Raw genomic sequence first — 12,271 nt, 5'->3', positions numbered from 1 at the left:
GAGGTAACTACCATAGAGCAGGATTTTTGTTGGGGGGCAGAACCTCAGATTTGTATTGATTGGGGGGCAGCTACCCCCCTTGGCTACACCCATGCCATAGAGTTATCAAATCTTTCAAAAGTAGGGGGTCCTTGGCCTGGCTTTTGAAAAATAGGAGGTCTTTGGTAATTAGCTATAATTAGGAACCACTGCTGTACACAATTACTTGCTCTTGTGCATAGCAAGATTACAAGCATTCACCGGCTTCTCTTATAAACAGCCTGTTTAACTCAAAGCAAGTTGCTTCCAGAAAGCAGACAGCTCATGTTGACGGAGTCTAATAGATTTTGTCGTAGTCATAACCCTGCTGCTAATGGACTCATTTCCGAGTCTTGTAAATGTTTCACAAGCCTTTTGTTACTGCTAAATTCTGTTAAATTGCTATTAATTGATGCTATGCCAAAGGGTCACCTTGTAGATTCCAAAGATGCTCTGTAAGTGGCAGCGAGAGTGTCCAGAAAGCAGAGGTGAAATAGACTCACATTAACATATGTCTCATGGTAGTCTAGGACACAGGGTGTGTATATGGGCTAAAGCAAGGGATTGTGACATCTGAAGTTCATGCTGACGTACTTTGATTTTGCACATTCCTTTAATCATTTGGCTGTATGAAGCATACCCATGAAGAGCTTTGCTTTATTTTTTAGGTTGACTAACTGAGGGCATCCATGGCCAGCAAGCCCTGTAATAACTGTGCTGACATTGCCCTGATCTCATGATGGTTTGCTTGGCATGAGTCACCGTGGCTGATCAAATCAGAGGATGGGAAGATGTGCAGAGCAACAGGGTACTTTCCCCTAATCTGCTTCTAGTTTCCAAAGAACCGAAGAACCATGCATAAGTATCTAAGGATGCACACCTGTCACTCATGCTTGCAAGGGTTTGCCACATTCAGAAAACAGCACACGTGTCATATTTGTGAAAATCACTTTACAAAAATGCATAACGTTTGGTGAAATTCCTTGCACAAATGTGTACATTAGTCAAAGTGGTGTATGAAATAATAATAATAATATATTATTTATACCCCACCCATCTGGCTGGGTTTCCCCAGGCACTCTGGGCGACTTCCAACAAAATATTAAAATACAACAGTCCGTCAAACATTAAAAGCTTCCCTAAACAGGGCTGCCTCCAGATGTCTTCTAAAAGTCTAGTAGTTGCTTTTCTCTTTGACATCTGGTGGGAGGGCGCTCCACAGGGCAGGTGCCACTACCGAGAAGGCAAAGTCAAAAATTCAGGCTAACATTCTGAAGAATTTTCATGAGGATTTAAAAAAAAATAAAAATCCACAGATTTCTGCAGAAACGCAGAGAACCTGTTTAAAGATGGGAAAATCAGAAACTGAGAGGACTGAAACTGACAGACTCTTCCATCCCTCCTATTGAGCAAGGATGCCTGAGAGTCAGGGTGAGATGGAAGTCAGAAGCAACACAGACTACAGAGTAGGGATTTGAGGAAAAGGCAGCGGAGGGAAGCATGGCCCTTAAGAATGAAGGGACTGTGGAGAAACTGGGGCTGGTACAGATAAATACCAGCCTTCTTATACAAATAACTTTGCTGTGCAACATCTGACAAACTAGCGCAGGGATCTCTAATGTAGGGATGGTAAACCTGTGGCTCTCCAAGTTGTTGCTGGACTCCAACTCCCATCAGCTTCAGCCAGCATGGCCAGTGGTCAGGGGTGGTAGGAGCAGAAGCCTAAGAGTACTTTGTTCTCCCACCCTGATCTAGTGACCGTGCATTAGAGGACTGCGTTAGAGCACCGCAATAGAGTCTCATGTGCCAAACTGAAGCAGAACATGAAGTAGAATATGCACGCATCAGAATAGAAAAGTTGATTAGCTGCTCTCTACAATCCCTGGAACTTTTAAAGCATCAATTTGACTCCATTGTTAAGAGTGCCCCAAGCAGCTAAATGCTAATCAAGTTTATTTGAGATGAGAGATGCCATAATCATGTTCCTTGTCAAAGGAGAAGTGATTGGCTTTGGGTTCTTTGGATTCTCTCGGCCTTGCGTGTTGGGATTTATCCATTTTTCATGGACTTTCCTGAAGGGATTCCTTAATGCCTTTACTAACTGAGTCACTCGTGCTGCAGTTTGATTGCCCATTGTTACCAAGGCTGATTGAATCATCCATGGAAGTCCAACATTCCTTTCCTGTTTCTTAGTTCTAGTAGAAGAGCATATTCCTGCCATCTCATTTATGTCCACATCATGTTATTGTACACAAAAGGTCCGTATAGTTAAAGCTATGGTTTTCCCAGTAGTGATGTATGGAAGTGAGAGCTGGACCCTAAAGAAGGCTGATCACCAAAGAATTGATGCTTTTGAATTATTGTGCTGGAGGAGACTCTTGAGAGTCTCATGGACTGCAAAAAGATCAAACCGATCCATTCTTAAGGAAATCAGCCCTGAGTGCTCACTGGAAGGACAGATCCTGAAGCTGAGGCTCCAATAGTTTGGCCACCTCATGAGAAGAGAAGACTCCCTGGAAAAGACCTGATGTTGGGAAAGATGGAGGGCACAAGGAGAAGGGGACAACAGAAGACGAAATAGTTGGATAGTGTTCTCGAAGCTACCGGCATGAGTCTGACCAAACTGTGGGAGGCAGTGGAAGATAGGAGTGCCTGGCGTGCTCTGGTCCATGGGGTTATGCAGAGTCGGACATGACTAAACGACTAAACAACAACAGCATGAGGTATATCGGGGGCAGCATTTCATTAGGGAGGGGAATGAACTTTTTGAGGCAGACAAGGTTCTCAGTAAGTTTTCAAGGGTCATTCTTGGACCAAATCAAAGTTAAGATGCAAATGTGAAAAAGAAGAGTAGGGTAACCATGTTTGTTATGGCTCTTAATAAGTAAAGCAATTAACTAAATGGTCACCCTTCTCTTAAGCAAAGGTTTTTTTTATTATTCATACCTGATCCGTACACCCATTTCTGTGTTTATAATAGGTACTCCATATGCTGGACCAGTGAGTAGGCCAAAAATAAATTTGCTTCCAAGATAATAGGTATTATTATGCTTTTATACACGATATTGGAGTGGATGTTTTTTAAATGCGCCTAGTCTAAATGGAGGTCCTCTTTCATAATAAAAGAATAAAATACAGGTGTGTATGCAGGCAAAGGACTAGAAGCAGGAAGACCTGTTATCAAATCTCCACTCAGCCATAGAATTGTAGAGTTGGTAAGGACCAGAAGGATCATCTAGTCCCATCCCCTGCAATGCAGGAATCTTTTGCCCAACATGGAGCTTGAACCCACAAGCCTGAGATTATGAGTCTCCTGCTCTACCAACTAGTACATACTCAGCTAGTACAAAGTGGGTGACCTTGACTAGTGTAACCCACCTTGTAGGGCTGTTGTGAGGATAAAAGGGAAAACAGGGAGAACTATGTGCACCACCTTGACTTTCTTGGAGGGAATGTAAGAGGCCAAGGTAAAGGTAAAGGGACCCCTGACCATTAGGTCCAGTCGTGGCCGACTCTGGGGTTGTGCGCTCATCTCACTCTATAGGCCGAGGGAGCTGGCGTACAGCTTCCGGGTCATGTGGCAGCATGGCTAAGCCGCTTCTGGCCAACCAGAGCAGCGCACAGAAATGCCGTTTACCTTCCCGCCGGAGCGGTACCTATTTATCTACTTGCACTTTGAGTTGCTTTCGAACTGCTAGGTTGGCAGGAGCAGGGACTGAGCAACGGGAGCTCACCCCGTCTCAGGGATTCGAACTGCCGACCTTCTGATCGGCAAGTCCTAGGCTCTCTGGTTTAATCCACAGGGCCACCAGCACCCTGATCTCACAGAGGCCAACCAGATGCCCATTAGAAGTCGACAGGGGAACCGGAGTTGAAGAGCACTGTCCCAACTTGCCATTTGCAGCAACAGATGTTCAAAGGCTTACTGCAATGAACATAAAACATGACTATCATGGCAGGCAGCCATTGGTAACCTTATCATCCATGAATTTGTCTAACCCTCTTTTAAACTTAAGTTGGTGGTTTTACTTGGTATAGTGGGGGGTGAAATCCCCAAAAAGGATGTCACTTTTTTCTGTATGCCACAACATACAGCTGCGAGAATATTACTAGCGAAGAATGGGAAGAAACAAGGTTTACCAACTATCGAAGAATGGCAGATGAAGATGATGGACTATATGGAACTTGCTGAACTGACTGGGAAACTCCGAGACCAGAGAGAAGAGACGGTGGAAGAAGATGGGAAGAAGTTTAAGGAATATTTGAAAAAAATATGTTAATATTTAAATCTTAGAATAGCTTTGGAAGTGGGTATAGGCTGTAGGGTTAGAAGTAGAAGATAGTGTATTTTAAAATAGTATTATCTGTAAGTAATGAAATGTGAAGATTTTTATGGTTAAAGTAAGTGTGATGAAGAAAAATGGTTAGAAATTATGATATATGTAACTGCTAAAGATGAGGTAAAATGAAAATCAGATAGGGGGGATTTGGGGAAGCCCACCTAACAATGTTTAGAAAAAATAAGGACAAGACAAGAATTTGTTTGCATTCTTTGTTTTTCTGTTTGTGCTGTTTATTTGTGTTATAAAATGAATAAAAAAAATCTGGGGGGGGGGAATAAACTTAAGTTGGTGGTCATCACTGCCTTTGTGGGAGTGAATATTTCCTTTGTCTGTCCTGAATTTTCCACCGTTTGAATTTGATATCCCGCTTTATCACTACCCTAGGGAGTCTCAAAGTGGCTAACATTCTCCTTTCCCTTCCTCCCCCACAACAAACACTCTGTGAGGTGAGTGGGGCTGAGAGACTTCAGAGAAGTGTGACTGGCCCAAGGTCACCCAGCAGCAGCATGTGGAGGAGCAGGGAATCAAACCCGGTTCACCAGATTACGAGTCCACTGCTCTTAACCACTACACCACACTGGCTTCATTGGATGTCTCTGAGTTCTAACCCTATGAAAGCAGGAGAAAAACTCTTCTCTTTTCACTTTCTCCTCACCATGCATAGTTTTATATGCCTCTTATTTGCTTACATCCTTTCTTACTTGACTTTTCTCCAACCTTAAAAGTCCCAAATGTTGTAATGGCCCCTCAGAGGGGACTTGGTCCATTGCCTCAATCATGTCGGCTGCCCTTTTCTGAACTCTTTCCAGCTGCACGATATCTGTTTTGAGGTGAAACGACCAGAACAGTGCACAGTATTTCAAGTCTGGTAGCACCACAGATTTTGAAAATGACATTATAATATTGCCTATTTCGTTTTCAATCACTTTACAAATGATCGCTAGCACTGAATTTGCCTGTTTCACAGCTGCCACACACTGTGTCACCTGTGTCTCATTCTTGGTCAGTTACAGTAACTACAGATGTGTGCATATATGTTAAATTTAGACATTCTTTTTTCTTTTTTCTTTTTCTTTTTTGCTGCAATGTGACCACTTTATACTTGCGTACATTGAATTTCATTTGCCATTTTACTGCCCATTCACTCCGTTTGGAGAGATCCTTTTGGAACTCTTCACAGTCCCTTTTTGTTTTAACCACCCTGAACAATTTGATATATTTGATATCATCAGCAAACCTGGCTGCCCATTCCTAAATGTAGACCATTTATAAATCAATCACTTTCATCTGCTCTTAAGTGACAGATTAATTATTTTGATGAGCAACAGATAGTGTCTCCACTTTTATGATGAGGCAAATATTCTGTGATGATAACTATCTATTACTGCAGAAAACCAGCTTTTTGGCTTTACATTCAATAGCAGTTGTGAAGAACCTATCTGCCTAGTTAGAACACAGAAACATTTAGCCCGCAGCTCTTAAATTCTACTAAAAATTGAAAAACGTCACTATAAAATATTCTGGCTGAACTTGGCATTTCCTGCAAACTGGAAGTGAGCAGGTCTCACCTGTTAAATGCCAGCTGTATTCTAATCCAAACACATAGACTTTGTCATTCATTCCAGTGGAAGACTGGCTCTGGCAGTACAATGGGATACATGCAAAGGGAAACATAGTTGCTCCTCCCATTGAAGGGGGTAAAATGAGAAGCCTTTTCTTAGGGAATGCATGTGGGGCTCTCAATTTGTGCAGCAACATATCTTCTTCGCATCGTTCGGTCTACCGTATTTCCCCCCCTCCAAAAATTAAGGGGAAATGTGTGTGCATCCTATGGAGTGAATGCAGGCTCCTTGGCTTCAGTGATAGCAACGCGAAGCCTCCGAAGCGCAGAGGGAGCACTCCCTCTTCAAGGATTAGCTGCCTGAAGCCTTCGGAGCACAGCACGAGTTCCCGCTGTGCTCGGGAGGCTTCGGGTTCCTTTTGCTGAAGATGGGAGAGCAAGCCTGCGCTCCGCAGGCTTCAGGTTCCTTTCACTTAAGCCAGGAGAGTCTTGCTCTCCCGGCTTCAGCGAACGGAACCCGAAGCCTATGGAGCGCAGTGGGGAACTCGCGCTGCGCTCTGAAGGCTTCAGGGAAGCTCCGCAGGCTTCGGGTTCCTTTTGCTGAAGCTGGGAGATCAAGACTCTCTGGCTTCAGCAGAGAGGGAGAGCTGCGCAGCGCCCCTTCAGCGAAGCGGAAGGAGAAATGGAAGGGGCTCCGTTTCTCCTGCCACTTCGCTGAAGGGGCGCTGAGCAGAGGGGTGTGTCTTGTTCTCCCCCTCTAAAACAAGGTGTGTCCTATGGCCGGGTGCGTCCTATAGAGCAAAAAATACGGTAAGTCTCTCCAACTGAAACAATCGGGAACACCCATAAAACAATTGGGTAGGTTTAGGGGGGAGAAGGAATGAAGAGTGCTGCTTGTTGCGCATTCATAGACTCACAGAATTGTAGAGTTGGAAGGGACCACAAAGCCCACCTAGTCTAACCCCCTTGCAATGCAGTAATCCTTTGCCCAATGTGGGGTTCCAACCCATGATCCTGAAATGAAGAGTCATGCTCTACCAACTGAGCAATCATTCCCACTCGCTTGTAGACCAGAAATTCACTTGAAAGCATGGACCTCTGTGCAACCGGGAAGGGCGGGGTATAAATAAAAAATTATTTATTTATTTATTTATTATCACAAAATGCCAGAATAGTTAAAATGATGCAGCTGGTTGACTCATGGGCCCGCTGCCAATTCCCTCTAGAGGAGGGGTGGAAAACTTTTGGGCCTCCAGCTGTTGCTGAACTACATTTCTCATCAGCCCGAGCAACCATGGCCAATAGTCACGTGGTCCAACAACACCTGGAGTGCCCAAAGTTATCCACCCATGTTCTAGAAAGAAATATATTGAAGTGCTGTCCCTCTGCAGATCTCTTCTGGCTCCTTCATGCAGTATCGATGGGACTTTGGGGCCAGGTGCATCTAATATTATTGACAGGTGTGCTTCAGGTGTATCCAGTAGAAAAGGGAGGCATATCCATTAAAAAAAAGTATGGACGCTCCAGGAATATTCAACAGCAAGGGCAGGGGCAGAGCTTTGCCTAATGGAACAGGGAAGAGTGAGCTAATTTTGTCTCGCCTGAAACTCAATTGCACCCAGCTGTGGCGGAAGTGATGCGCTTTGCATTTCTACTAGTAAAACTAATCTGCTAGCTTGGGCAGCACAAATGTTATAAGTCCTTTTAGACCAATTTAATTGCCCTAGGGTGAACACATCCTCAGATGCTACAAGGCATGTTTCTGCCACCTCAGCAAGGAGTAATGTGAAACCTTGGCATAGGACAGGCATGCTATGAATCATGCTGTCCTGAAGACCTAGGAAAAATATTGCTGGTGTAAGCAACACAAATAAATCCCACAGCACTCTTAAGAGTCCCACAGCGACATTCTGAGTCCCTTCAGCTCCCAGTGAAGTTAACAGAGCACTCCCAATGCTTGGAAGTTCACGAGCATCTCTTATAACAAGGCCTTTAACTCTGCTAGGGACAGCATTATTTCACTGTGCAATTACACACCCAGGCAAGGAGGTTAATACAAACTCATGTCAGGCTTGACAAAGCATTGTTTACAGTCAGAAGGAGCCGATTGCCCTGTTCAGAGATCCTGACCTTTGTCAACCAATCATAATTTTGCTCCTTAGAAAGGTTGGGATAGTTTCAAGCCCTGTCCTTTGGGAAACATAATTCTATCTAGATTAGAAAATGTTTCAGCTGTGACCATTGTTTTCTTAATGAAAGAAACATTGGGATGTACCACATGACATGTGGCGAAACATACAAGCTATAGCACTCAAACCTTAACCCTATGAGATTTTATAGCTAGAAAACTCTAGGTAGCTTTTCTTGTGAGTTAGGTAGTTTGTCTTGTATAAGTGCTGGTATACAACAGATAAGTTGTATGCATGTGTGCATGTACAGTGGTACCTCGGGTTACATACGCTTCAGGTTACAGACTCCGCTAAGCCAGAAATAGTACCTCAGGTTAAGAACTTTGCTTTAGGCTGAGAACAGAAATGGGATGGCAGCAGCGGGAGGCCCCATTAGCTAAAGTGGTGCTTCAGGTTAAGAACAGCTTCAGGTTAAGAATGGACCTCTGGAACTAATTAAGTACTTAACCCGAGGTATAACCAAAGCAACAGGCAGCTAGGACAGATTTCTGGGCAGGAACATGTAGAAGAGATATCCATGTGCCATTTTCTGTAAAGGCTTGTGCTGTTTAGAATTAGGAACAACCAGGGGATAGGGACCTGATGATATCGAAAGACAATAAAGATGGGGGTGGGGTGGGGGGAGATAGTAAATATCTATATCTGTAACCATGACTGCTAAAAATAATATTGGATTAAATTCAGCACTGGAAAAAAAATAGTAGTACAAATTGTCCCTCAAGACTTCTTTGTGCAAAGCTATTTACTCAATGCAGGAAACTAAAACATATGGATGGAGGTAGGCAGGCAGGAGGCAGGCAGGCAAAGTAAAACACCAGAAACCTGCTTCTTCCCCAGCTGGACTTCCTCTTCCCCATCACAGGGCCATCTAAGGCCAACTGGCATGCGATAAGGAATCCAGGAGCAAGAGTCATGCAAAATGCCTGGGTCTGTGCCAGCTGGACTTTCCCCTCCACTCAATAGGGGGCCATCTGACCCAACTGCCTTGTGGGAAATAACATCAGCTGTTAGCTCCTGCTCAAGCAGAGTGGGGCAGTCTTTGTTTTCAAGTGCATGCTTCTAGCTGCATCAGTTTCATATTTGTAACAAATAAGATCGAGTAGTTGGCTACTAGGGAACACCCCAGTGGTAGCAGCCCAGATAGTCTTGCTTGGTGCATATACTCTGGCTTTTGAAAAAATGGAACCAGGTGAATACTTTTTTCCCTTTCCCCATGCCTTTCTTTCCCCAGGCTTTTAAATCTTAAAACTGTTTTGTTGTTTATAAATTTGTTGTTTCTGAAGTTTTTGAAATCTGTGAAATGTTTGGTGCTGCTGCTGATCTTTTATGCGATATTTATTTATTATTTTTAGGTTTTAATTTTGCATATAATTGTTTTATTGTAAGACACCCAGAGAACTTTTGTCACTGAACAGAGTATAAATACTGTAAGCAAATAAATGTGAGATGATTTGAGGACTGTAGTCATAAAGCAGCATATAAATCTACTAAATCGACAGTAAATATTGCATGGCCCTCATTTCCCAGCTGCAAACAAGACACACCAAGGGACATATTCTAGTAAGCTTTCAAACCCATAATCTGAGTTGTCTCTTGAATAAAGTCATCCAGACTTTCAAACTTAATTCTTGTCATTGTTTTTTTATTACTCAGCAGGAGTCCCTCAAGTCAGCACTGATATTCAGCAATCATCACTCAGCAGTTACTGTTCATCTTCACAAGAGACTGTCAAAACACTGCGGGGCGGGGTGGTGGTGGTGGAATCAACAGGCTTCTGTATCTCCAGTAGCAATTCAGCTGCCAACCCTTCCTAATGAACCAAACACTGATTTAGCCCATCACTGAATAGCAGCAAGAATTTGTTACCTAAATAAGATCAGCACAGTCTTAAAGTAAAATAAAATAAATATGGCTTCTTATTATAAATATTCCCCCCCATCACTCGCATGCCAAGTTAGATCACTGCAATGAGAGCCGCAGTCGTTAGATTACAGGAAGCTACCAGTTGCATACAAAGTCCTATAAGCTCCATGCTTGCACCCCTTTTTTGCGCTTTCGCATCCTTTCAGCATTTGATTCCGAACGATCAACTGGCTATTCGTTCAGCTCCCCTCTTTTTATTCTATTTCACCCCAATACAATTGCAGTTTAATTCCTTATCCAAATCAAACGCTACAGAAGGAGAGAGCGGAAGAAGCGTAGAAATACCATTTTAAAAGCCTAGGCACAGGTCGCTGTCCGCGGTGCTGAAACTAGTTCGTGACCTGCGGCGGTCGGCAGGTGGCGCCGTTCCACATTTGGAAAAGGTGAGGCGAACGAGGGGGCAGCAGCTAAAGTCTTCCCCAAACTGATTTCTCCAGCACACCTCAGAACAGGACGCCACGACATTAAACTCGACAAACGGCCAACCTCTCCTGAATAGCCCTCTGCAATCTCAGAGAGCGCCTTGCGTCCCCTCCGCCCAATGCTATTTATTCCAAGAGAGTACTCACCATGTTGACTTCCGAGACCATATCTATACTGGCAATCTCTATTCTCATGCCAACGTCAACGGGAGAGCCTGGAAACGGAAACAGGTGTTTGTTTTTAATGGCCAGCAGTCAAAAGGGTTGGAAGGTCAGGACTTCTGAGCCTCAAGTGGGTCCTGTACCTGTTCACGTGCTTAAACGTTGGTGTGCTCTTTTTCATGTCTGAAGAAGAGCTCTGTGAAATCTGAAAGCCTACCATCAGACCCCAGAAAAATCCTTTTATATAAGGACATCGATTTACTGAATCAATTTAGAGCCCACACGTTTGGAGCATGTCTATAGATGTCCGAATGTGTATATGAGGGGAGGGGAGGGAAGAGAAAAGAGAACGTGCCCATTTTGAGAGAAAGGAATTGGTTACCAAAGGGACCCCTTTCCCGGCTGATTAGAATTCTAAGCGGCCCTTGCCTCTGACCCTGCAGGGACCGGCACGCAGCCTGGTGATTTCCCCTTGTAAACAAATCCGAGGAGACTCACCTCCGAAGTCTGGCCTCAGGCGAATGTCGTATCCTTTGAGTAATTTGTCCACGGTCTCTTTCACGTAGGACATGTTGCTGGGCTCATTCAGGCTGAGGGAGAGGAAAAGGATTCAGAGCGAGCGCTTGAACGCACACACACAGGCACCGACACAGCCACAAGCTGGATCCCGACCAGCCTCCCAGCAGAGGAAGAAATCCACGGAGCTGAGCTCCCCGGAAGATGAGGTCCATCATTCAGCCCATCACATACACACAGACGCACACACACGTCCTCTCGCGCCCAAGCGCCAATCTCACCTCTTGGCATAGCAGACCATGGCTATCATCGCAGGGAAGAGCAGAATCCCCACGCGCTCCCGCGGCCGAGCTGCCCACATTCCTTCCTCCGGGTGGAGAGTTGCTGCCTCTTTCTCCCCCTTCCCTCTCCCCACCCCCTCCCGCGAAGATTCAAGGGATGTAACTTTCAATCCACAGGCAGAGCTGTGATGCCGGAGAGAGCGGCGCATGCGCCGAGCTGGCCCAGTCTCCGAAGGCACCTTTGCGCCTTGCCAGCAATGTCCGGCCAAGCGAGCAACAGCTGCGGCGGCGGGACCTTGGGGAGTTCCCTCGTCCTGCGCCCTGGGCGCACCCAGCGCTTTCCCCGCCTGTCTGGGCAGGGTGGTCCGGCTGGTTCCAAAGGGGAAAGCGAGCTCCCTACGGAGCGCCTCGGCTGCTAGAGGTCTCCGATTTCCGAAAAGCCACGGGGGCAAGGGCGGGGGGGAAGTTGTCCAATGGCAGCAGCCGCCCCCTCCCCAACCTTAACCCGCAGCCTCCTCCTTCCACATGCCATCATCGCCTCCCCTGCGCGCCCTCCAGGACCTCCCTTCCCGTAGCAAAGGGATGCCCAAGGAGGCAGGCACTTTGAACCGGCAGCGTTCAGGTGTGGCCGTGAAAGGAGGATAAGAACATAGCAGACGCCACCCATTCACCCAGCGGAGAATCTAGCCTAGGACTGGCAGGAGGTGGGGCGCGTGGCAAAGGTCTTTAGCTGCAGAGCCAGACCTTACTGTCAAAGCCAAGTCTAGTGGCAACGAGTAGGACTAACAGCATGACGCTCCCGCTTTTGTGTGGGGTTGTGCGCGCTTGCTTGCTTGCTTAGAGAAGCTCCAAATGA

The 12,271-nt window shown here is 45.5% G+C and overlaps 1 protein-coding gene across 1 annotated transcript in view; it reads right to left on the bottom strand.

Annotated features, from left to right (window-relative positions):
- GABRB1 (gamma-aminobutyric acid type A receptor subunit beta1) overlaps window positions 1-11,871 on the bottom strand; it is an 83,013-nt gene extending 71,142 nt beyond the window's left edge. Inside the window, exons 1-3 of the mRNA XM_081924538.1 lie at window positions 11,416-11,871; window positions 11,117-11,208; window positions 10,604-10,671 (exon numbers count right to left, since the gene is read on the bottom strand). Coding sequence (XP_081780664.1) covers window positions 10,604-10,671; window positions 11,117-11,208; window positions 11,416-11,624 — 369 coding nt within the window. The 5' untranslated portion in view covers window positions 11,625-11,871. The remainder of the gene's footprint in view (window positions 1-10,603; window positions 10,672-11,116; window positions 11,209-11,415) is intronic.
- Between the last annotated feature and the right edge of the window lie 400 nt (window positions 11,872-12,271).

This window comes from Podarcis melisellensis, assembly GCF_964234715.1.
Source record: "Podarcis melisellensis genome assembly, chromosome: 9".
Lineage (NCBI taxonomy): Eukaryota > Metazoa > Chordata > Lepidosauria > Squamata > Lacertidae > Podarcis > Podarcis melisellensis.
Note: the sequence above shows the minus strand (reverse complement) of the source record. Positions and strands in the feature narration are given on the sequence as shown.